Genomic DNA, 25,286 nt, shown 5'->3' with positions numbered 1-25,286 from the left:
GCAATGCTTTAAAAGAATATTCTTTATTTAGAGGTACTAGTGAAATTGGCATATGTGCAGAGGAATAATTTGAACAAATATTTCAAACAGATAAGTAAGAATAAGGGGAAACAGCCCAAACAATTAAGACTAGCAAATCTCTAGAAATTATCTAAATGACTATTCTCAACATTCTAATCACTTGAAGAAGAATGGTAAAGATATTTCTTTTATAGGTTCTTGGCAATGGCATTAGTCTAGAGTTAATAAACCAGAGACAGTTATCACTAGATAAAGAATGTAGCCACATTCCAAATAGCTAACATCTTTCAATCTAAAGAGTTACTGGGTGAAATACCTTCCAAAAGTTCTCAGGTACATAGTACTGTAGTTTGCTTTCCATCAAATGCCCAAAGAGAGACTGCACTTGATAGAATACACTATCATCTGGATTGTCCGTGTCATCATCCACTGAAAGTAACGACTGAAAAGAAATTACATGTATTAAATTAGAAATGTTCAACCACTTTCAGAAAACCTTGATTTCTATACTCCAAGTACCCATCTGTTCTTTCAGAATGACATGTGTGTTTAGCTGTGGCTACAACTCTGTGTATGTTTAGCTTCAACACTTCTAGCTACTATAATAATGAACAAATCACCTCTGAGCTTCTGTTCGGTTATGAAAAACTGAAACCAATAATACCAGGATCTTTACAAGAAATAAGTATGACATAATGACACAGAATATTCTCAAAACTATTTACTGCTATATCGTAACCTACTAGTAGATTATTACAAAGTGCAAATGATAGAGTGTAAATATTTCTAAAACAGAAGAAACATTAATAGCTTTATGGGATAAAATTTGAGAATAATTTTAGGAGTTAAAAAATCACATTAGGTCAAATTCATCTGTCAGGCAGTATGAGACTTCAGCAGATTTAAAAAGTTTACGACTATGAACAACGTCATCTATACAGACTTCAGAAGTTACTACAGAGTCTCTAATTAGGTCTAGTTTTAGTAAACCCCAAAATGCAATATATGAATATGGAACAGTTCTCAGGCACACACATTTACGAAACAGAAAAGAGGAAGGAAATCACCTCTGGGAGACCAGGTTGCATATACAGCTGCTGGAAGACTGCATTCATGTAACACGTAGCACCACCATTCCTCAGCCCCACAAACCCTGAGCTGGACCTGCTATCCACAGGGGGAAGGTACTAGGAAAAAAGGAGTAGAAACCGTAGAGACAGAGTTAGTATCTTGGCCACTAGCAGACTTCCTCACAGCTATGTCAGATATCCCAGAGGAAAAGAGAGAACCTTGCAAACGTATCCATCCAGTGTGTCAATGAGCTATGGTAGCAAACCCATGTCCACAAAGCATCTCTACAGATGCAATGCAATTCTAACTGACCATCTTAGTGTTTCCATTTAGTTCCTAAAATACCTCCCATATATGAAGCATGTATTTACATATTCACTACGTAGTCATGCATTTAGTCACTTCATTATCATTCAACAAATACTTCTTTAGAGTACCCTGAAGCCAGGGATATGAGAGAGCAGAAATATATTTGTTCTTTGATCTCAAGGAGCTTACATTATATAGTAGGGTAGACATTAAGTAAAAATATTGATAGATACATATTTTCAAACTGAGGTAGTACTTTGAAAAGTAGGAAGGGTTCTGTGAAGCATTTACTAGGAAGAATCCTAACATGTCTGGATGGTCAAGGAAGGCTCATACTCCTCTTACTTTCTGAGAAGGTAACATTCTTCTACTGAATTTCCTCTAATAAGCATGCAATTAAAAAAAATGTAAATACTGTAGCATTTTACTTAAGGATGTTTTGTAATAATGCAGATTCTAGTACAGTGTTTTTCTAGGTAGAAATAATTTAGAAAAGGCACCCTGAATAAAGTTCAACATGGCACTTCTCCAAGTGGAAAAGGATACTGTAGTGACACACTCTGAAACGTGATTACAGTAGAATTTGGTGCGAATGCTATGACCAGAACCATATTTTATCTGCATATATCAAGTACCTGCATCCATGTAACAAAGTGACAAAGACCCTGGAGGTCTTCTGGATTGAAAGGAATTGCTAAATATCATATACTTTTCATTAACATTCAACATATACTTAGAGCAAGGTGATTTTTACGATCTAATTAACACTGTAATTTATTTGTAGTCCAAAGCACAGATTAAAAAAAAAGTTGCAAAACAAGGAAAAACTGGTTGATAACAGTGCTAAAAGTGTATTTATATGACAAATATTTTCTTGATTATGCTGATATAATTCCTGGCTTACTAAAGTAAGATTGTCATTTTAATCTGATTATTAAATGCATGTAAAACTTAAAGCATAGCATAAAGTAAGCATTATAAACTAAACAGTTCATACCAAAATAGCTCCCAGTTTACGCACACATTTCACTTTGCAAGTACTATTTCCTCTATTTAGAACACCTGTTCTCACTTCTCTCCCTGCTTGCTTCACAGTGCTCAGCTCAGGCATCCAAAGGGGTAGGGCTGCCTCTGCATGTTCATGGAGGGTGCTTTAAGTGTCCTCCTGCTCTTGGTCTGGTGCTCCAGGGCATCTTTCTGCAGCTTGTTTCCCTCTTGTAGATGTTGACATGGCTTCTCCTGTCTGAAATGACTTTCCCACCTTGCCTCAATTGGCTCACTACTGTGAAGGGCTCTGTTTTAAATGCTATAATTTCTAAGAAGTGCTCTGAAATACCCACCATCTGGTGTCAAAGCGCCTCTGTTACCAGAGCATTCAGGATATACCTCTATCTAAGGGCTGGAATCATATCTTCATCTTTGAGCTCCAGAAGCCTCAGTTCAGTTCAGTTCAGTTCAGTCGCTCAGTCGTGTCTGACTCTTTGCGACCCCATGAATCGCAGCACGCCAGGCCTCCCTGTCCATCACCAACTCCTGGAGTTCACTCAGACTCACGTCCATCGAGTCCATGATGCCATCCAGCCATCTCATCCTGGGTCGTCCCCTTCTCCTCCTGTCCTCAATCTCTCCCACCATCAGAGTCTTTTCCAATGAGTCAACTCTTTGCATGAGGTGTCCAAAGTACTGGAGTTTCAGCTTTAGCATCATTCCTTCCAAAGAAATCCCAGGGTTGATCTCCTTCAGAATGGACTGGTTGGATCTCCTTGCAGTCCAAGGGACCCTCAAGAGTCTTCTCCAACACCACAGTTCAAAGGCATCAATTCTTCGGCACTCAGCCTTCTTCACAGTCCAACTCTCACATCCATACATGACCACAGGAAAAACCATAGCCTTGACTAGATGGACCTTAGTTGGCAAAGTAATGTCTCTGCTTTTGAATATATAGCGCCTCAATGTATGGTAAACTCAATAAATCTTAGTTGAATTCAAGTGAACACAGACTAGATTGTGTCAGAGCCAGTGTTTGTTTGAATTTGTAGCCCTAGTGCCTGTCACTGTACCAAGCATAGTTTCTAAAAAAATAGGCTGAAATGCTAGTTTATACTGTGAATAATTATCAATTGACTTAAAAATGTCAAAAGTCAAAAGTCAAAAAGTCCCTTTTTTTGGGACTTCCCTTGTAGCCCAGCAATGAAGCATCTGCCTGCCAAAGCAGAGGACATGGGTTTGATCCCTGGTCTGGGGGAGATTCCACAAGATTAGCGGCAACTGGGCCCGTGAGCCACAACTACTGCTCTAGAAAGTCAGTGCTCTAGAGCCTGTGAGCTGCAACTACTGGGCCCATGCTCCACAACTACTGAAGCCCACATGCCTATAGCCCATGCTCCGTAGCAAGAGAAGTCACTGCAATGAAAAGTCTGTGCTCCGCAACTAGAGCAGCCCCCACTTGGCTGCAACTAGAGAAAACCTTTGTGTAGCAACGAAGACCCAGAACAGCCAAAAATAAGTAAGTAAATAAAAAATAAAAATTAAAAAGTCTTCTTTTTTAATTAAAAGGGTACCATTTAGTAATGTATTAGGATAATACACTATAGCTTATAGCTAATTTGAGTATGTGAACATGATAAGCAAAGGAATAACACTGACTTTGTGACTAGGATAATGCAAATATAGTTTTAAAATACTATGTTTAAACAAGAGCTCATTCTAAAAAGAATTAAGTGCATCAAGGTCTAGAAAACTTACATCAAACTCCTTGGTAAGAGCAGGATCAGGCTGATGATGCATAGAAAGTAGTTCTTTGGTAATAATTTGAAGATTTGAAGGTGAGCTATCAGCCAGCATGACAAGGACTTCGTAGGCTGCCAATCGGCTGTTCACTGTACTACACCTAAAAACAAAAGACACAAGTGAATTTCAACAGTGAATAGCTTACTTAAGTCGCTCATTAAATTAAACCAACATTTGAAATGAAAATATAAGAGGTGCAATCTCTAAAACAGGGTTAAGTCAGAACCCAGGAATCTAGTGGGAGGTGATCAGGTAACAAAGGAAGAGACCATGAACAGAGGAAGGATGATTATGATTTAGAGCTAAATATCTTCTTGGCCTGATGATAAAGTAGCAAATCTTTCCACTATGACTCTTATCTAAGGGATGATTAGCAAGAATATAAAGAGTCTGAAAACTTTACCAAAAAATAACATGGAAACAACTATCTTTCAATCAAAATAGGTAGGAAGAAAAGTTTTTGTACATATTACCCTGAAATTCAAATATCTACATGGCAGAAAGCTATACAAATCAGAACAGATGCCCATAAACATCAAGGATACTAGTCAACTTTCTATTTTGCTGAAAATGTGGAGACAGAAATAGCTTGCCAAGTCAGTGTGTTTATAAAGTGACAGTGAAAGACAACTTGCAAGCATTCTGCAGGAAACCAAAGGCTTCTTTACTACTCCCCTTTAGCAGAAATCATTTGGGGGATGGACAGTAATTTCTCACTGTCACCTAAGTCAACCTTGCATTTCTTAGGAGGTCGCAGGTTAGGAAGGATACACAGAAAAGAGGACATCCAACCTCTGAGAGAAATAATTATGGAATGGAGTGTAGGAGATGTGTTCAAGAGGGGCCTGAGGGGCATGGAGATCAGAACTGCATCAGGCACCGAGGATACAGGCCAGGGACCTGGCACTATCCTCTGCTTTTAACTGCATTTCTGGGTTGCAAAGGACAGGTAAAGAATGAATAGAAGGTACCATTATAGAAATCTACATATACATTAAGAAGTTATTTTGTTGGTATGATACAAGAATAGTATTACTTGTGAAGAGAGTTTCTGTGTATTTTAAATCTCTTGCTGGCTTTAGAATTTAGGTAGGAAAAGGCTGTGAGTCGCTGTGATAAATGAACGCCATTCAGTACACCAGGGAGAGACGAAACAGTACCTCCTTTTCTATTCAAGGTACTGTATGTGATTTAAAATCAACTCCTTGTTGATGGATATATTACTTTTATAATAATAAATACAAATGGAAGGATTCATGAAAAAAACATTTCAGTGAAAACTGCTGAAGATTTGTTTTCTCTGTTCACTGAAAACTGAGATAATCATGTGTTTCCACTGCTTTAACAAAGGACTCTCGCGACTTAGCACCAAATCTTCCAGAACAAGACTAGGGCAGGGGTAAGGACTGGGGTCACAGTGTGAAGGGCACCCCGACAGTTTTAATGAAAATTACCTAAAACAGATTTTGCTAACAAGGAATTTCTAGATAGAGAAGTATCTATACATGATAAGACACCTCTTAAGATTTCATAAAATATTGCTTATTATGCCTTGCCCATTTCAATAATTACTAAAATTGTATGGGAATTTTTTTCCCTGGTTAAATACCAAATCCTCAGTTTCGTCAGGATTACCTCAATTAACTCCGGTTTTCATGAGAAAAGAACAAAGTAAGTTAGGTTGAGAGCAAATAAGATGGCAGCTTGTAGCTGCGTCTTCCTCTCTCCAAGAGCATAAAGAGCACCCATGCAGGGTCAACACTGTGAAAGGATCTTCCAAATTTCTACCCATAAAAACTGATACAAAATTGGATTTTAAAATTACCACTGTAGTAAAGCACTATCAGTTTTAAATGTCAGGACACAGTCAATACTCAGCAAGTTGCAGGGTTCATGCACTGAAGCACCAACACTTTTCTGCTCACAGAATCCCTCAAGACTCAAAGCCTGATTTACTCTGGAAGCCATTCTTAAAACCTCAGTTTCTCTCGGAATTTGTTACTGATCAAGTTAACATTCTTACTCTTCCATCCTGATGATAGCATCAATTCTAGCATACTTGCTCAGCAATACTATGTGCCGGTAGGCTGTATCCTAAGCCCCCTTACATGCATTTCTTTACACAGAGGGTAATATCTTACAAGCTACACACACTCACAAGATGGAAGACAGACTCCAAGTTAAGCAAATCTTTTTGGACTAAAGTTTCGAATTAGAATTTTTACCAAAACTGAACACAACGTGCATTTTCCATACTTTGGATGAAAGTCCTGTTGACTGATGGCGGCACTGCCAGCTGGAGAATGACTATTTAAAATAATTCTAGAAGCTCGGAAAAGGAAGTCATCTAACAATGGTTTAATGAGTGATGAACCTGGAATAGAGCATAATATTCATGTTGAGGATGAACACACATTTAATTCAAAGATCCTGTCTTGCACTTTCATATCAGAGCAGCAAAGGCTCCTGTGGCCACCCAGCGGCAGGACACTCACTCTACTTGATGCTCATGTTTCGAGCACTTGCGGTACCTGGCAAAGCTCTGTGGGGCAGCAGGGTGGGGATGGGTGGGAGAGTCAGGGAACAGGATACAAAGACAGACAAGTGCAGGTACCTTCCTTTAAGAGCTGACAATACCGTGAAAGGAGTTACACTTTCACTTAAGGAACAGAGACGCCAAGAACACCACAAGGCATATAGTTTGGGTGAATAATGTTCTTTACTCTGGGCACAGGGGGAGTCCACATAAAAGGTCTGAAAACTTTAAAAATCTTCAGGTAAGAATGATGTGCCCAATCTCACCCTGGCTTAGGATCACTCTTTTCTATGTATCCCCAGTAGCCAAGAAAATTTTTATAGAACTTAGTTTGTGTGATAGAAGTGATAATCAACATTTTGATTTGTTTTCTGAATATAATTTATAATACTGAATATGCCTTTATAAATTATATATGTATCCCCACCACCCTGGGGGTGGTGGTTGGGGCCTGGCTCTCAGACAAGAATAATCTGTGAAAGACGTAGATACAATGGACTATATTTTAAAAGTATGTAACTGTAAAAAAAAAGAAAAATCCATGATTTATTAGTTTTTTGTTACGTGATCCAACTATTTTGAACACTATAAAATTCTCTATATGGTTTAGTGACACAGATAAAATACACCTTATATTGGTTAGCCACTAAAATTCCAGACATTCTCCTATTGTCTGAAGGGCTGGTTCTCTATGGAACGCTTAGCACCTGTCTTATGTTCCCAATTTCATACAACACTATGCCAATACCTGAGCACTGAGGTACTCTGTCACATGATAAGATGAAGTAATAATTACCAAGCATTTCCTTTTCTGCCCCACAGAGTGAAAGAAGGGTCTTGATGAGCCGTAAGTGTCCTGCCAATAAGATGTTGTCTGCTTCACTGGTCTCACATTCAGCTGTACGATTGGGTTCAAAGTTATCCAGCCAGGTAATCTCATCTTCAAGCATGGTAGCTGGGCTGATTCTTAATTGCTCCATTTCTGAAGCTAAGATAAAATAACAAGACAAAAGAAAAAACACCCCATTTTTGAAGAAAGAATAATTTCTTTTCATAGAGTCAAAATCCTGAATTAAAATAATCAAGCAGAGACAAGTCTCAATCTTCCATCTCACAGATTAAAGAAATCGTCACTGATGAACAGCAACTGCCCAGGGGACTATGAAGGCTCACACATGTCTGTTCCTTCCCTGCCTCCTCCTCTCAGTCACAGATCAAACGGCCCTGAGTGCATCCTCTGTGGGTCATGGTGCTCATGCTGGGGATACAAGCTGAAGGGGACAATCCTCGTTCTAAAGAAGCTTCTGTTTGGTGGGTGTGAGCAGATGTCTCAGGCAAGGAATCCTTCCAGAGCAGGAAGTGCTCAGTCAAGGGATGAGAGGAAAGCCAGTGGTCTCGGAGTGTTGACTACACCTAGGGAATGGTGAGCTCTGCGGAGAAGAGAGGTCCACAGCAGGCGGCAGGATCCAGGCTTCCAGACAATGAGCCAGCCTTGAGAGAACTACTCCGCTCTTTTGAATTTAGTATTTTGTTTTCCCCTCCAAACAAGGATTGAAAATAAAATTCCATAGTGGAAGCTGGGACTAGCAGGGAGAGCAGGAGTGATCAAACTCTCTTGCCGGTGCACTGGGGCCACAGGCACACAGGGCCCTGTGGGGTGAGATGGAAAGATACTTCAGGGGACATTCTGTCCTGGTTTCCTCATTCACAATTGGGGCTAGCACCTACACTGCAGAGTGCCGTGCGTAAAGGGCCTAGGATATACACTGGCATACAGACAATACTGCAGAAATGGCAAAGACTGCTCATTTCAAAACATATTCCCACTCTGCCCTCAGTATCAATGAAGGGATCTTGGATCCTTTACTCGATGGCTCAATGGCACAGAAAAGGCCTCCTCTAATAACCTGTTCATGCATTCTGAGGATGTATGTGTCCAGCCAATTCATGAGTCCAGTTCTCAAGCAGCAAAACAGAATACCCTCTGTAAGCCCAAGCCACAGAGCAACCTTTTCAGGCTGCTGCCTAATTCCACACTGGAAGCTTGGTTGAAATATGCAGGGCCAGGCTATATGGACATGTAGTCCGTTCACTTCTCTAGACAGTATAGGTCTTATTCCTGAATTAAGACACAGATGGCATCATCTCAAGTTCCAACAAAACCAGTCACCACAGTGCGCAGAGTACTCTGTCCTCAGCCTCTGAGGGGCATTCATGAAACCCAGGATGGTGTCTGCTTTAGACATGCTGCTGAGGTTTCCTAGTCGCTCTCCCTTTATGGGTCCGTTATCTGAAGACCTTTGTGTTAAGTTTCTTTTAGGTTCTTGTTTCTTTTGAGAAACCATTCTGTTTCTTCCTCTAGGGTATGGAGAACAACCGAAGAAATGTGATTCCCCTTTTACCTTTGTCTTCCAGGAACCTCACAACCTAATTCTGCATATACACAAGGTATTTTTTAACCTCCTGGGCTTGACATTCTTTTCCAATCAATGCTTTTGTTGATCCTGAATTTCATTTTATTTATTATAAATCTTCCCTATAAGCTTTGTGTAAAGGGTAGGAAATAAAATTAACAAACTCTTGATTGGAACAACTAAAATTCAGAGCATTCCAACGTGTATTTGCATTATGTAAGAGTAAGTACAGATGATTAAAATCTAAACACTCTAACGACAGTGTTTCTAACAATGATATTGCAAGTCACCTAACACTAAACAATTACTTGACTTTAATCACTCACTTCTATTACTATCAACATATCACAACAGAGCTTCCTTCTTTCCTTCAAACCTTCCAAATTGTCAGAATTGACTGTAATGGAGAGAAAGACTCTTCCTAACAATTCTGTATCAGTGTGATTAAAATATGAGTCTTTGACAATTTTTAATATCAACAAATCTCAATAAGTTAATGGTTGGACATATTATAGAGAAGAGCTAATTGGTACACGGGTTACATACTATTGTAAAATATTTTCAAGAGAATAAAATTCAACTTCAAACAATAATCATAAAGTGGTTTATAGCTCAGATATATTAAGCCAGATTTAGGAATGTCTGTTTGGCTCTCTTTTCCAGTTCTTCTCAACCCCTTCCCTGACATGAATCAGTTAGACATCTACTTACTTGTCAGATCATCTAATAACTGGCACCTCAGATCAAAATACTCCATGCACTGGGATAACAGTCTAAAAAATAGATAGATTTGAATTATTAAAAAGAGGCTGATTTGAAAACAAAAAAATTACTTGTAAGAATAAGTTAATGAAACAGATGAATAAGATAATTTTCCTAAGCATAAAATAACTACATTAATTCAACTTAAGTATTTCAACAAGACACACACTAGTGACTTTACTTAAGCAGATATAATACAGGAATAATAGTGTAAAGAGAAGAAACTTACTAAATCCATCACATTCTGTAATGATGCACACACTGCCTGCACACGTAATCCGCTGGTTACACTCACTGTTCAAATAGTAACTGACACACACTAGCGCCTACTGCATGCTTGGAGCTGTCTGGGGACCAATGACCACGAATCAGTGGAGACAGACGACAGATGAAAAATACACACATGTCAACTGGTGATGAGAGCCAAGAGGCAAAACGCAGCGGACGAAAGAAGAAAGAGAGCGCCAAGAGGCAAAACACAGTGGACGAAAGAAGAGAGAGAGAGCCAAGAGGCAAAATAAAGCAGATCAAAGAAGAAAGAGAAAGCCAAGAGGCAAAACGCAGCGGACGAAAGAAGGAAGAGAAAGGTAAGTTCTTTTTTCTAAGATGATCAATGGAGCTTTTTTTGGGCAGTTACAGTAATGAAGAGCACAGGTTTACATTTTAGAGTAAGGCGGGCCTTACTTTTAATCCTGGCTCCACTACTTATGGTTCAGACAGTAAAGAATCTGCCAGCAGTGAGAGAGACCTGGATTTGATCCCCTGGGTTGGGAAGACACCCTGGAGAAGGCAATGGCTACCAACTCCAGTATTCTTGACTGGAGAATTCCATGGACAGAGGAGTCTGGTGGGCTACAGTCCATAGGGTCGCTGAGTGACTAACACCTTCATTTTCCACTACTTAATAGTTGGGTGTCCAGGGATGATGTATTTCAGTTTTCTTAGTTTCCTGATTTCTAAATGCTTACCAGAGTATTAGAAATAGACGTGCAAACATATATACAAACAGAAAGGGCTCAAGAATGCACTAATGATGACACTGCAAATGAACCAAGAATCATGATTATTAACAAAGTGAGGATAATAACACTGCCAAACTCATTTGGCTACTGTGAAGATTAAATGATAAATATATGCAAAGAATTTAGCATACTGTGAGGCACATAATCACCCCATAACTGCCATAACATCATTACTATACCTTATACTTAAGCACAACAGCTTATTACTTGGAAATGGCTTACACATTTCAACTACAGATTCATTGAGCTTACTAGTTAAGAAAAGGGTCATCTGATTTTAGAAAACTTTTAACTAGGAAAAACTGGAACACTAAAGTAAAAAATGTACAAGCACACACAAAAAAGAAATTTCTATAACTTTTAATCCACGTCTTTGTCAGGGAAAAATCATCCTCTGAAATTTGGCTTTATACTATTAAGAAGAATTACTTTTCATTACAGCGACTGAACTGAACTGAACAGAAATATACAACTAATATCTAACTTAGGTTAAATGGGGTCAGCTGTAACATAACTCTAAATTTTAGTCAACTTTTTAACTTTAAAGTCACTCAAAATTATCTTGTCTCAGCAACTGAAATCCTAATTTCTTCCTTATTTATAAATTTATAAAGTTAAAATAGGTTAAATGCTTCAAAACAATATTTGAGACATAGATATGTGGGCCAGGAATCTCCACATATGAGAGATTATAAGAGATTATAAGATTGTACTATGAGCAACTGTATACCAACGAACTGGATAACCTAGATGAATGGAAAATCCTTAGAAGCATAACACTTCAGAAGACTGAATGAGGTAGAAACACTGATTGTACACTATCACTAACAAGAACACTGAATCAATCAAAAACCTATCAACAAAGAAAATTCTTGGACCAAACGGCTGCACTGGTAAATTCCATCCAACATTTAAAGAAGAACCAACACCAACCCTTCTCAAACTTTTCCCAAAAAATTGAAGTGGAAGGAACACTTCCTAGCAAATATAATTTGGCAGTAACATTTAAAGAATTAAACACCATGAACAACTGAGACTAATATCTGGAATGCAAGGATGGTTCAAGATACAAAAACCTATCAATGAATATCCTACATTAACAGAATGAAGGGGAAAAAAACCCACATGATTACCTCAATTAACACAGAAAAAATGACAAAATTTAATGCCATTTCATGCTATAATCATTAGACAAAGGAGAATAAGAATGAGAGAAAATATATGCAATTCATGTATGCAATAAGGGATTAATATTCAGAATACATAAAGAACAACCAAAAATGGAAAACCTAATTTAAAAATAAGAAAAAGACTTGAACAGACATTTCTCCAAAGAAGATATACAAATGGCCAATAAGCACATGATGAGATACGGAAAATCACTGATCACTGGGGACATGCAAATGAAAACCCCAAGCTGCCACTTCACACTCAGGGTGGTTATTATCAAAAGCAAACAGCAAACAAGTGTCGGCAAGAGTGTGGAGAATTTGGACTTTTATACATGGCTGGTGGGAGAGGAAAAAGGTGCAGCTACTGTGGAAATGATGTGGTGGCTCCTCAAAAACATCACATCGGGACTATTACAGGACCCGGCAATTCTACTGCTGGGCATATATACACAAGAACCAAGAGCAGGACTCAAAGTGGTATCCAGAGACTCATGGTTGATAGTAGCAATAATTATACTAGCTAAAAGATGAAACCAACCGTCTACCTATAGGTGAATAACTCCAGAAAGAATGAAGGGATGGAGCCAAAGCAAAAACAGCACCCAGCTGTGGATGTGACTGGTGTTAGAAGCAAGGTCTAATGCTGTAAAGAGCAATATTGCATAGGAACCTGGAATGTTAGGTCCACGAATCAAGGCAAATTGGAAGTGGTGAAACACGAGATGGCAAGAGTGAACATCGACATTCTAGGAATCAATGAACTAAAATGGAATGGAATGGGTGAGTTTAACTCAGATAACCATTATATCTATTACTGCGGGTGGGAATCCCTTAGAAGAAATCGAGTAGCCATCATAGTCAACAAAAAAGTCCGAAATGCAGTACTTGGATGCAATCTCAAAAGCGACAGAATGATCTGTTTGTTTCCAGGGCAAACCATTCAATATCATGGTAATCCAAGTCCATGCCCCAACCAGTAATGCTGAAGAAGCTGAAGCTGAACGGTTCTTTGGAGACCTACAAGACCTTCTGAGAGTCATATCCTAGACAGGTTGATAAGAAGTCTAGGGGTCCCCAAGGAGAAAGGGGTCTGGAATTCTCAAGGAGGAAGAAAGGACAAACTTTTTTTCCCCTCTACATTCCTTCAGTTCAGTTCAGTTCAGTCGCTCATTCGTGTCCGACTCTTTGCGACCCCATGAATCGCAGCACACCAGGCCTCCCTGTCCATCACCAACTCCTGGAGTTCACTCAGACTCACGTCCATCGAGTCAGTGATGCCATCCAGCCATCTTATCCTGGGTCATCCCCTTCTCCTGCCCCCAATCTCTCCCAGCATCAGAGTCTTTTCCAATGAGTCAACGCTTCGCATGAGGTGTCCAAAGTACTGGAGTTTCAGCTTTAGCATCATTCCTTCCAAAGAAATCCCAGGGCTGATCTCCTGCAGAATGGACTGGTTGGATCTCCTTGCAGTCCAAGGGACCCTCAAGAGTCTTCTCCAACACCACAGTTCAAACGCATCAGTTCTTTGGTGCTCAGCCTTCTTCACAGTCCAACTCTCACATCCATACATGACCACAGGAAAAACCATAGCCTTGACCAGACGGACCTTAGTTGGCAAAGTAATGTCTCTGCTTTTGAATATGCTATCTAGGTTGGTCATAACTTTCCTTCCAAGGAGTAAGCGTCTTTTAATTTCATGGCTGCAGTCACCATCTGCAGTGATTTTAGAGCCCCCCAAAATAAAGTCTGACACTGTTTCTACTGTTTCCCCATCTATTTCCCATGAAGTGATGGGACCAGATGCCATGATCTTCGTTTTCTGAATGTTGAGCTTTAAGCCAACTTTTTCACTCTCGTCTTTCACTTTCATCAAGAGGCTTTTTAGCTCCTCTTCACTTTCTGCCATAAGGGTGGTGTCATCTGCATATCTGAGGTTATTGATATTTCTCCCGGCAATCTTGATTCCAGCTTGTGTTTCTTCCAGTCCAGCGTTTCTCATGATGTACTCTGCATATAAGTTAAATAAGCAGACGTACTCCTTTTCCTTAGGATTATATAATAATAATGTATCCTGCTTGAGGACAGTCTCTGGATTAAACCTTCTGGCTAATTTACATCTTAAAATGTAAATTATGGGAGTAGGTCTGGTGAGGTCTTCACAACCTCCAGACATTCTTTTGATTCATTGGAGACTATATAACTTCACTGCTAACACTAGCAAGGGGATACTCTTTCTGCCCCGTTCTGATCCCTATGTCAGAAGCTTTCTCTATCTCCCTTATACTTTAATAAAACTTTATTACACAGAAGCTCTGAGTGATCAAGCCTCGTCTCTGGCCCTGAATTGAATTCTTCTCCTCCGGAGGCCAAGAATCCCAGTGTCTTTTCGTGGTTTAGCAACAACCTTTCATCTTGATGGCTTGTCCGATTCTTCAGGACAAGGTAAGGAGCTTGGAGCTCTAGTTCTTTGTTCTCCTAGTGAACACGTTTTCTGCTGTACTTTACTAACTCTACGGTGTGCTTGTGTGAATGAAATAAACGCCCTGCGCAAAGCAAGTGAGGAGCCCAGCTCTGCGATTCCATGGTGACCTCATATGGCTTATGGTAGAAATCTGTCGGGGGTTTATACCGACCTGCCAATGACCAGAAATGGGCAAAGCGTGTGGACCGAACTCTCCTTTCTCAGTTAAAACTTTTCAGTCTCTTTGACCATTTCATAACTCCTTGGAAATTAGAAAAGTGAAAGAAAGTGAAGTCGCTCAGTCATGTCCGACTCTTGGCAACCCCATGGACTGTAGCCTACCAGGCTCCTCCATCCATGGGATTTTCCAGGCAGGAGTACTGGAGTGGGTTGCCATTTCCTTCTCTAGGGGATCTTCCCAACCCAGGGATAGAACCCAGGTCTCCCACATTGCAGGCGGATTTTTTAACCAGCTGAACCACAAGGGAGCCCAGAACGGAAATGAGAGGCATGAACCTAATCTGTCGGATCATAGACTTTCAAGGGACTTGTGATCTATGCTGTTACTGTGTACTATAACTTGGGTCCCAAATTTGGATTGGTAGTCAGGAAGCGCCTAGCCTCGTTAGGAACTGAAAGTTTGGAAGTTAGATGGAGTTTTAGCTACAAGAGCATCTCTGAGGTTAAAGGTTACTCTGATTGGAACTACAATGGGTTTTTTTCCTTTGGTAACGCTGGCTCTTAGTGGACCAGAAGAGACTCTTATGCTGGTGTGGAGACGCTTGGAAGGAACATCTGTTTTATGTTTGTATCAGCCTTATTGTGGTCAGGAATATACTCAGGGTTGTGCACAGGCACTCAGGTGATGAGAATGTTTCCCCCAGCAGTCTCAGCCTGGGAGGCATTCCAGAGGGTTACTCTGATTGGACCCCAGGTGGCATCAGAGGCAAGCAAGGTTTTAATGGTGAGGAGCTGGACGTCAGTCAGGGATGCCATCAGGTCTACCCCTGATGCATGCCCACCCCGTCTCGGTGGTAGAACTGGGAGGGACGAGTATGTCGCCTGCATCAGTAAGGGACAGACTAAGTCTGACAAGGAAAGAAAAGCTTTGGTGCAAAGTCTGTCTACACCCCCATCTGCAGCAGGGAGGGACGCCTCTGGTAGAAAGAGCGCTGGTCACTTTTTTTCTCTCTTACAGATGGGAGCTAACAATTCTAGCTGTACTCCTTTGAACTGTATCTTGAAAAACTGGAATAGATTTGATCCCCAGGGCTTAAGGTCTTCCTATGTGATACTGCATGGCTGCGGTACCCACTGGAGGATGGTAAATGGTGGCCGGTTGGAGGCTCTCTTAAGCATAATACTGTTTTACAATTATACTGGTTCTGTAGAAAACAGGGGAAATGGGTAGAAGTAGCATATGTGCTGCCCTTTTTCTCTCTGAAAAATATGCCAGACTTATGTCCTAAGGGTATAGATTTGGGTGTGACTCCTTCAGCTCCCTCCTGCCCTCCTACTTTGCTAGATGAGATGGAGGACAGGAGACAAAGAGATAAAGAAAAGCAGGTTTCTCCAATCTATCCCTGGGATCATATGTGCAGAGTAGCCAGAGAGACTAAGGAATAGCCACACAGGCTGCTGCCTCTTCATGAAGCACCCACCAGGAGAAATAATCAGTCTATGAGAGTTAATAAGCCTTTTTCTTATCAAGAAATACAAAGAATCAAGGAGGCTCTTGGAGACTATTTAGAGGACCCCCCAAAAATATATTAGAGCTTTTTAAGGTGTTACTCTGCTTTATGACCTTACTTGGAAGGATGTGATGTAGATCTTGGGACAAACGCTGACTCCCGACTCAAAGACGCGCGTTTTGGGAAAAGCGGTTGCTTATGGAGATGAATGGCTTGGTAATCAATCAGTAGGGAAGAGGCAAGACGGAATAACTGCCCTGCCCACTGGGAATCAGGTGGTCCCAACTACAGAACCAGAATGGGACTACAACACGGCTAAAGGAAGATGGGATCAGAGTCATTTTGTCAGATGTATTCTTGAAGGACTCAGGCACTCACGTGCTAAGCCTTTAAACTGGCAAATTGGCAAACAGAGAACAGGAGGAGAAGGAAGCTCCTGGTATCTTCCTAGATAGACTGAGAGAAGCCCTTTGCAGATTCACTGAGATTGATCCCAAAAGTGAAGAGGGAGAAGTGACCTTAAAGGATAGATTTCTCACTCAGTCAGCTCCAGATATCTGCTGTAAGCTATTAAAATGGGAGTATGGACCAAAAAGTTGGCTTAAAGCTCAATACTCAGAAAACTAAGATCATGGCATCTGGTCCCATCAGTTCATGGGAAATAGATGGGGAAACAGTAGAAACAGTGTCAGACTTTATTTTTTGGGGCTCCAAAATCACTGCAGATGGTGACTGCAGCCATGAAATTAAAAGACGCTTGTTCCTTGGCAGGAAAGTTATGACCAACCTAGATAACATATTAAAAAACAGATATTACTTTGCCAACAAAGGTTGATCTAGTCAAGGCTATGGTTTTTCCAGTGGTCATGTATGGATGTGAGAGTTGGACTGTGAAGAAAGCTGAGCGCCAAAGAATTGATGCTTTTGAACTGTGGTGTTGGAGAAGACTCTTGAGAGTCCCTTGGACTGCAAGGAGATCCAACCAGTCCATCCTAAAGGAGACCAGTCCTGGGTGTTCATTGGAAGGTCTGATGCTGAGGCTGAAACTCCAAAACTTTGGCCACCTCATGCGAAGAGTTGACTCATTGGAAAAGACCCTGATGCTGGGAGGGACTGGGGGCAGGAGGAGAAGGGGACAACAGAGGATGAGACGGCTGGATGGCATCAATGCACATGGATTTGGGTGGACTCTGGGAGTTGGTGATGAACAGGGAGGCCTGGCGTGCTGCGATTCATGAGGTTGCAAAGAGTTGGACATGACTGAGCGACTGAACTGATGGACCAAATCAGTCTTTAGATAATCTGTTACAACTGGCTCAGACAGTCTATTGTGGTAGGGAATATGAGGAAAAGAAAGAAAGGCAGAAAAAGAGAAAGGAACAGGCAATGGCTATGAGAACAGTTCTTAAACAGCCTGAGAAAAACTCTCAGAGGGACCCAGGTGAAAAGGGATGGGCTTGCTATTACCGCGGAAAGGAGGGGCACCTCAAGCTGAATTGCCCTCAGGCATCGAAGCCGCCCCCAGTTCCCTGTCCGGTCTGCAAAGGACCACACTGGAAGAGAGACTGCCCCCAGAGGCATAGCTTTCAGGGGTCGGACTCTCAAGACAAACAGGGCTGAAAGTGCCCGGGGGTCCCCACACAAGCTCCCGTCCTAAATACACCTGAGGAACCCTAGGTATTAATAACTGTGGGGGGCCAATCCGCCAATTTCCTTTTAGATACTGGGGCAACTTACTCCGTGCTTACTGAAGCCCCTGGCCCACTTTCTTCCCTATCAGCTTCCGTAATGTGACTGTCTGGATGAGCCAAAAGGTATTACTTCAGTGTTTCTGTAAGTTGTGACTGGGATTCTGTGCTATTTTCACACAAGTTTCTGATTGTGCCAGAGTCTCCCTCACCCCTTTTGGGGAGGGATATACTGAGCAAGGTCCATGCCTCTGTGTTCATGAATATGGAGCCCTCCATTTCTCTCCCTTTAATTGAACAAAAGGTAAACCCTAGAGTATGGGTTGATGGAAAATCTGTGGGTTGAGCACAAAATGCTATTCCTGTAGTTGTCAAGCTCAAAGACCCACACTTATTTCCACATAAGAAGCAGTAGCCACTGAAACCTGAGGTTAAGGAAGGGTTAAAACCCATCATCGAAAATTTAAAAGGAGCAGGGACTATTAATTCCCTGTAACAGTCCATGCCACACTCCTGTTTTGGGTATAAAGAAATCAAATGGTAAATGGAGGCTAATTCAAGGTTCACGAATAATAAATAAGGCTGGAGTTCCTTTACACCCAGTGTTGCCTAATCCTTACACTCTATTGTCTGAAATTCCTGAACGAGCCAAATATTTCTCAGTAATTGATTTAAAAGATGCTTTCTACCCCACTCCAGTACTCTTGCCTGGAGAATCCCATGGAGGGAGGAGCCTGGTAGGCTACAGTCCGTGGGGCAGCAAAGAGTCGGACACGACTGAGCGACTTCACTTTCACTTTCGGCGGAGGAAAGTCAATTTCTCTTTGCCTTTGAGGACCCTATGCAGCCAGCTTCTCAGTTAACCTGGACAGTTTTGCCCCAGGGATTTCGTGACAGTCCTCACTTATTTGGACAAAGTTTGTCATGGGATCTACAAAACTTTAATAGCTCCAAAGCAGTAGTGTTACAATATGTAGATGATATTTTGCTCTGTGCTGAGACAGAGAAAGCTTGTTCAGGAGTCTCAGAAGACTTCTTAAACTTTCTGGCAGGCTGTGGTTACAAGGCATCAAGAGAAAAGGCTCAGCTTTGTCAACAATCTGTTAGATATCTGGGCCTAATCATATCAGAAGGGACTAGGGCCATAGGCCCCAAGAAAATTAAACCTATACTAAATCATCCCCTACCTATGACAATTGAGAGGATTTTGGGGAATCACAGGCTACTGTCGCATTTTGATTCCGGGTTATGGGGAACTTGCCCGGCCTTTATATAAACTTATAGCTAAAACTCAGCAGGCCAAAACTGACAAACTGGTTTGGTCTCCAGATACTCAAAAGGCTTTTAAGTTTCTTCAGACTGCTATCCTGCAAGCTCCCGCTCTGAGCTTGCCCACAGGGTCAGAATTTAATTTTTTTGTTATTGAAAGAAAAGGTATGGGCTTGGGAGTTTTGACACAACACCGAGGGCCTCACCAGCAACCTATTGCTTATCTAAGCAGAGAATTAGATGTAATTTCACGTGGGTGGCCCCACTGCCTAAGAGTAATTGGGGCAGCGGCTTTATTAGCACCTGAAGCTTTAAAAATAATTAATGGATGAAACCTTACTGTACTGACTTCTCATGAAGTGAGTGGAATCTTTAATTCTAAGGTTAATATTTGGATGACAGACAGTAAGCTTCTTAAATACCAGTCACTGTTGTTAGAAGGACCAGTAGCTAAGCTTAAAGTCTGTGGAAATTTAAATCCTGCCACTTTCCTTCCTGAGAAGGAAAATAAAACACCTGATCACGATTGTTCCGAATTCCTAACTTTAAACTATGCAGCTCGGGAAGAACTAATGGATACCCCATTAGACAATCCTGACACGGAAATATTTACAGATGGCAGTTCTTTTGTTCGGGATGGAAAGTGTAAAGCAGGTTACGCAGTGGTGACTGCTGAACAGGTTTTAGAAGCAAAATCTCTCCCCCAGAGAACCAGTGCTCAGTTAGCGGAGCTTGTGGCTCTGACCTGAGCTCTAGAGTTAAGCAAAGGGCAGCGGATAAACAACTACACTGATTCTAAGTATGCTTATTTGACTTTACATGCTCATGCTGCAATATGGAAAGAAAGACAGTTTAAAACAGCAACAGGAGAACCTATTAAACATTTCAGAGAGATCAGATCGAGAGACTTTTAACTGCTATATATTGTCCTAAAGAAGTAGTTGTTATGCATTGCAAAGGACACAACAGAGATGGGAGTAAAGCAGCTGAAGGTAATCAGCTGGTTGACTGTCAAGCCAGAAAAGCGGCACTTTACGAAACCCCTTCACAGACGCCTTTGATCTATACTGAGGAAGAATTAGAAAAATATGAGAAAAGAGCAAAGATTACTGATAAAGAGTGGTTACAGTCAGAAGATGTACAATTACTAATTCCTGAAAATGCTCAATGGAAAATTCTTAAGGGTTTATAGCAGAGTTTTCATTTGGGTGCAGAGAGTACTTACCAGATGGCTTCTCGTTTGTTTGAAGGTAAAAATGTAATAAAAGCTTTAAAGATTATCAAAAGGTGTGAGGTTTGTCAGAAAAATAACCCAAAGACTGAAAAGCTAGCAAAATCTGGATTGCAATGAAGTGGAAAGTATTCTGGAGAGGACTGGGAAATTGATTTTATTCATATGCCAAAAGCTAATGGGTACTCTTGCTTACAAGTTTGGGTAGATACTTTTACTGGATGGATTGAGGCTTTTCCCTGTCATAGTGAACAGGCTAAGGAGGTTATAAAGATTTTAATCCATGAAATTATCCCCAGGTTTGGGCTACCACAGAGCCTTCAGAGTGACAATGACTCCGCCTTTAAAGCTGCTGTAACTCAGCGGGTGTCTAAGGCTCTAGGAATAGAATATCACTTAGACTGCTCCTGGAGACCCCAATGCTCAGCAAAGGTTGAAAAAACTAATGACATTATCAAAAGACATCTGCGCAAATTAACTCAAGGATTAAAGTCCTACCCATAGCTTTAATGAGGGCTCAAACTGCCCCAAAAAAGGAGGGACTGTCCCCCTTTGAATGTATTTATGGAAGACCTTTCTTACGCACAGACATTGTTATAGACCCTGAAGCCTTGGAATTGCTCTCAGCTTTTCAACAGGCATTAACAGAACGCTGGGAGATGACTCCTGACCCAACCTCTGAGTCAAGCAAGCCTTTATTTGAGCCAGGAACCAAGGTTCTCATAAAAACATTGGGATCTGGCGGCCAATCCCTCGAGCCCCTCTGGGAAGGCCCTTACCAGGTTATTCTTTCTTCTCCCACAGCTGTCAAAGTGCCAGGAATTGATCTGTGGGTACATCACACTTGAGTTAAGAGGTGACCAGAACTAAGTGACTTCATTTTATGTCTTTACTTTCTATGCTCTGACTTTGTACTTTTCAGATGGGCCTGATAATCTAGTGAGCCTACTTATGCTGACTCCAAAAGTCCTGAGTGTGCCGTCTGATCCTCAAGACAATGCCTTCCTGTCCTGGGCTCATTCCTATGCTGAATTCCACAATCAGTCTAACTGCTGGGTCTGTGGAGCACTCCCCTCTGCATCAGTGGAAGACTTCCTGTGGTGGACATCTCTTCAAAGAAAAGACTTTTTCCAAGTCTGCAAATACCTTCAACAACAACCGCATGTGATGCCTCTTCTTAAACTGATAACATCTAACAATCCTAAGATGGACTGATGAAACTATGGACATAATATGACTTTTAATTTTAACCTACTTTGATGACTATTTTGGCCTGCGTCTGGAACTGTAAGTGGATTTGTTTCTAATCGCATGAAGGCTTTTAAGTTACAAATGGTTGTCCAAGCTCCTACGAGTGCCACAGCCTCCTCCAACTATTACTTGGGGCCCCTGGATCAGAGACTCTCAATACGAGGGTTAGGAGAATATGTTGCCTCAACAATTTAGCGACCATGCCCCTAAACATCAGGAAGTGGTTATGGAATGAAAATGATGCCCCTTTCCCTTGGCAAGATACTTCTCCTAAAAGAAAAGGGGGGAATGAAAGAGTCATTTCCTAGGCAGGTTGATAAGAAGACTAAGGGTCCCCCAGGAGAGAGAGGCCTGGAATTCTCAAGGAGGAAGGACAATTTTTTTTTCCTCTACATTCCTTAGGATTATATAATAATAATGTATCCTGCCTGAGGACAGGCTCTGGATTAAACCTTCTGGCTAATCCTGTTATCTTAAGATGTAAATTATGGGAGTAGGTCTGGTGAGGTCTTCACAACCTCCAGACATTCTTTTGATTCACTGGAGAGTATATAACTCCACTGCTAACACTAGCAAGGGGGTACTCTTTCTGCCCCGTTCTGATGCCTATGTCAGAAGCTTTTTCTGTCTCTTTATACTTTAATAAAACTTTATTACACAGAAGCTCTGAGTGATCAAGCCTCGTCTCTGGCCCCGGATTGAATTCTTCTCCTTCAGAGGCCAAGAATCCCAGCATCTTTTCGTGGCTCAGCAACAACCTTTCATTTGTAGAACTAACACCCAAAAAAGATGTTCCTTTCATTATAGGGGACTGGAATGCAAAAGTAGGAAGTCAAGAAACACCTGGAGTAATAGGGCAATTTGGCCTTGGAGTAAGGAATGAAACAGGGCAAAGGCTAATACAGTTTTGCCAAGAGAACGCACTGGTCATGGCAAACACCCTCTTCCAACAACACAAGAGAAGACTCTACATATGGACATCACCAGATGGCCAACACTGAACTCAGACTGATTATATTCTTTGCAGCCAAAGATGGAGAAGCTCTAAACAGTTACCAAAAACAAGACAGGAGCTGACTGTGTCTCAGATCATGAATTCCTTATTGGCAAGTTCAAACTAAAATTGAAAAAAGTGGGGAAAACCACTAGACCATTCAGGTATGAACTAAATCAAATCCCTTATGATTATATAGTGGAAGTGAGAAATAGATTTAAGGGACTAGATCTGATAGAGTGCCTGATGAACTATGGACGGAAGTTCATGACATTGTACAGGAGATAGGGATCAAGACCATCCCCAAGAAAAAGAAATGCAAAAAGGCAAAATGGCTGTCTGAGGAGGCCTTACAAATAGCTGTGAAAAGAAGAGAAGCGAAAAACAAAGGAGAAAAGGAATGATATACCCATTTGAATGCAGAGTTCCAAAAAATAGCAAGTAGCGATGATAAGAAAGCCTTCCTCAGTGATCAGTGCAAAGAAATAGAGGAAAACAATAGAATGGGAAAGACTAGAGGTATCTTCAAGAAAATTAGAGATACCAAGGGAACATTTTATGCAAAGATGGGCTCAATAAAGGACAGAAATGGTATGGACCTTACAGAAGCAGAAGATATTAAGAAGAGGTGGCAAGAATACACAGAAGAACTGTACAAAAAAGATCGTCATGACCCAGATAATCAAGACGGTGTGATCATTCACCTAGAGCCAGACATCCTGGAATATGAAGTCAAGTGGGCTTTACAAAGAAAGCATCACTACGAACAAAGCTAGTGGAGGTGATAGAATTCCAACTGAACTATTTCAAATTCTAAAATATGATGCTGTCAAAGTGCTGCACTTAATATATCAGCAAATTTTGAAAACTCAGCAGTGGTCACAGGACCAGAAAAGGTCAGTTTTCATTCCAATCCCAAAGAAAGGCAATGCCAAAGAATGCTCAAACTACCGCACAATTGCACTCATCTCACATGCTAGTAAAGTAATGCTCAAAATCCTCCAAGCCAGGCTTCAGCAATATGTGAACCGTGAACTTCCAGATGTTCAAACTGGTTTTAGAAAAGGCAGAGGAACCAGAGATCAAATTGCCAACATCCGCTGGATCATCGAAAAAGCAAGAGAGTTCCAGAAAAACATCTATTTCTGCTTTATCGACTCTGCCAAAGCCTTTGACTGTGTGGATCACAATAAACTGTGGAAGATTCTGAAAGAGATGGGAATACCAGACCACCTGACCTGCCTCTTGAGAAAGTGGAAACAGTGGCTGACTTTACATTTTTGGGCTACAAAATCAGTGCAGATGGTGACTGCAGCCATGAAATTAAAAGATGCTTATTCCTTGGAAGAGAAGTTAAGACCAACCTAGACAGCATATTAAAAAGCAGAGACATTACTTTGCCAACAAAGGTCCATCTAATCAAGGCTATGGTTTTTCCAGTAGTCATGTACGGATGTGAGAGTTGGACTATAAAGAAAGTTGAGCACCGAAGAATTGATGCTTTTGAACTGTGGTGTTGGAGAAGACTCTTGAGAATCCCCTGGACTGCAAGGAGACTGGGTGTTCATTGGAAGGACTGATGTTGAACTTGAAACTCCAGTACTTTGGCCACCTGATGCAAAGAGCTGATTCATTTGAAAAGACCCTGATGCTGGGAAAGATTAAGGGCACGAGGAGAAGGGGATGACAAAGAATGAGATGGTTGGGTGGCATCACTGACTCAATGGACTTTAGTTTGGGTAAACTCTGGGAGTTGGTGATGGACAGGGAGGCCTGGCGTGCTGCAGATCATGGGGTCGCAAAGAGTCGGACATGACTGAGCGACTGAAGTGAACTGAACTGATGCTGAGTGGATAAAGACAGTATGATATACACAAAAAGGAGTTATCATTCAGTCTTAAATCAAAATGAAACCCTCACTCACACTGTAACATGGATGAACCTTGAAAATATTATGGTAATTGAAATAAGCTAGACAGAAAAGGACAAACACTGTATGGTTTCACTTTTATGAGGTACCTAGAATAGTTAAATTCATAGAGAAAGAAAGTAAAACGGTAGTTGCCGGTGCCTGGAGGGAGGAGGAAAACGAATGAGGTATTATTGTTTAATGGGAGAAGATTTTCTGTTTGAGATGATGGAAAAATTCTGGAAACAGACAGTAGTGATGGTTATACAAAAATGTATATGTACTTAATTTCACTAAGTTACACCCCTAAAACGGATATAATTGTAAATTTTATGATATGCATATTCTACCACAGTAAAAGAAAAAAAAATCTAGCAAAAAAAAAAATCATCTACAAGATTGTCTCTGAACTCTCTCATCATGTCCTTTGTCCATTTTTCTATTTAGCTGTTGGTCTTTTGTGGTTTATATCTCTTCATATGTATTATCAAAATTAGCTTGCTGTCTGTCACATATATTATAAGTCTATATAGTTAGTCTAACTGACTTGTGACTCAGGTATATTTTTTTTCATAGATATTTTTTGGAGTCAAATTTACCAGTCTTGCATTTAGTGATTTCTTACTGGGTACAGACTTGCAGTTTAGAATGCTAAAGAGCTTGGCTGCACAACAAGGTGAATACACTTAATGTTA

The 25,286-nt window shown here is 40.9% G+C and overlaps 1 protein-coding gene across 1 annotated transcript in view; it reads right to left on the bottom strand.

The window, feature by feature from the left end:
* The window catches only part of USP24 (ubiquitin specific peptidase 24), a 163,498-nt gene that overhangs the window by 37,631 nt on the left and 100,581 nt on the right, over nt 1-25,286 (bottom strand). Inside the window, exons 39-44 of the mRNA XM_068966782.1 lie at nt 9,853-9,914; nt 7,524-7,715; nt 6,448-6,565; nt 4,147-4,291; nt 1,089-1,208; nt 338-463 (exon numbers count right to left, since the gene is read on the bottom strand). Coding sequence (XP_068822883.1) covers nt 338-463; nt 1,089-1,208; nt 4,147-4,291; nt 6,448-6,565; nt 7,524-7,715; nt 9,853-9,914 — 763 coding nt within the window. The remainder of the gene's footprint in view (nt 1-337; nt 464-1,088; nt 1,209-4,146; nt 4,292-6,447; nt 6,566-7,523; nt 7,716-9,852; nt 9,915-25,286) is intronic.

The sequence above is a fragment of the Capricornis sumatraensis genome, chromosome 2 (genome assembly GCF_032405125.1).
Source record: "Capricornis sumatraensis isolate serow.1 chromosome 2, serow.2, whole genome shotgun sequence".
NCBI classification, from domain to species: Eukaryota; Metazoa; Chordata; class Mammalia; order Artiodactyla; family Bovidae; genus Capricornis; species Capricornis sumatraensis.
The sequence above is the reverse complement of the archived record's forward strand: the minus strand, read 5'-3'. Positions and strand labels throughout refer to the sequence as shown.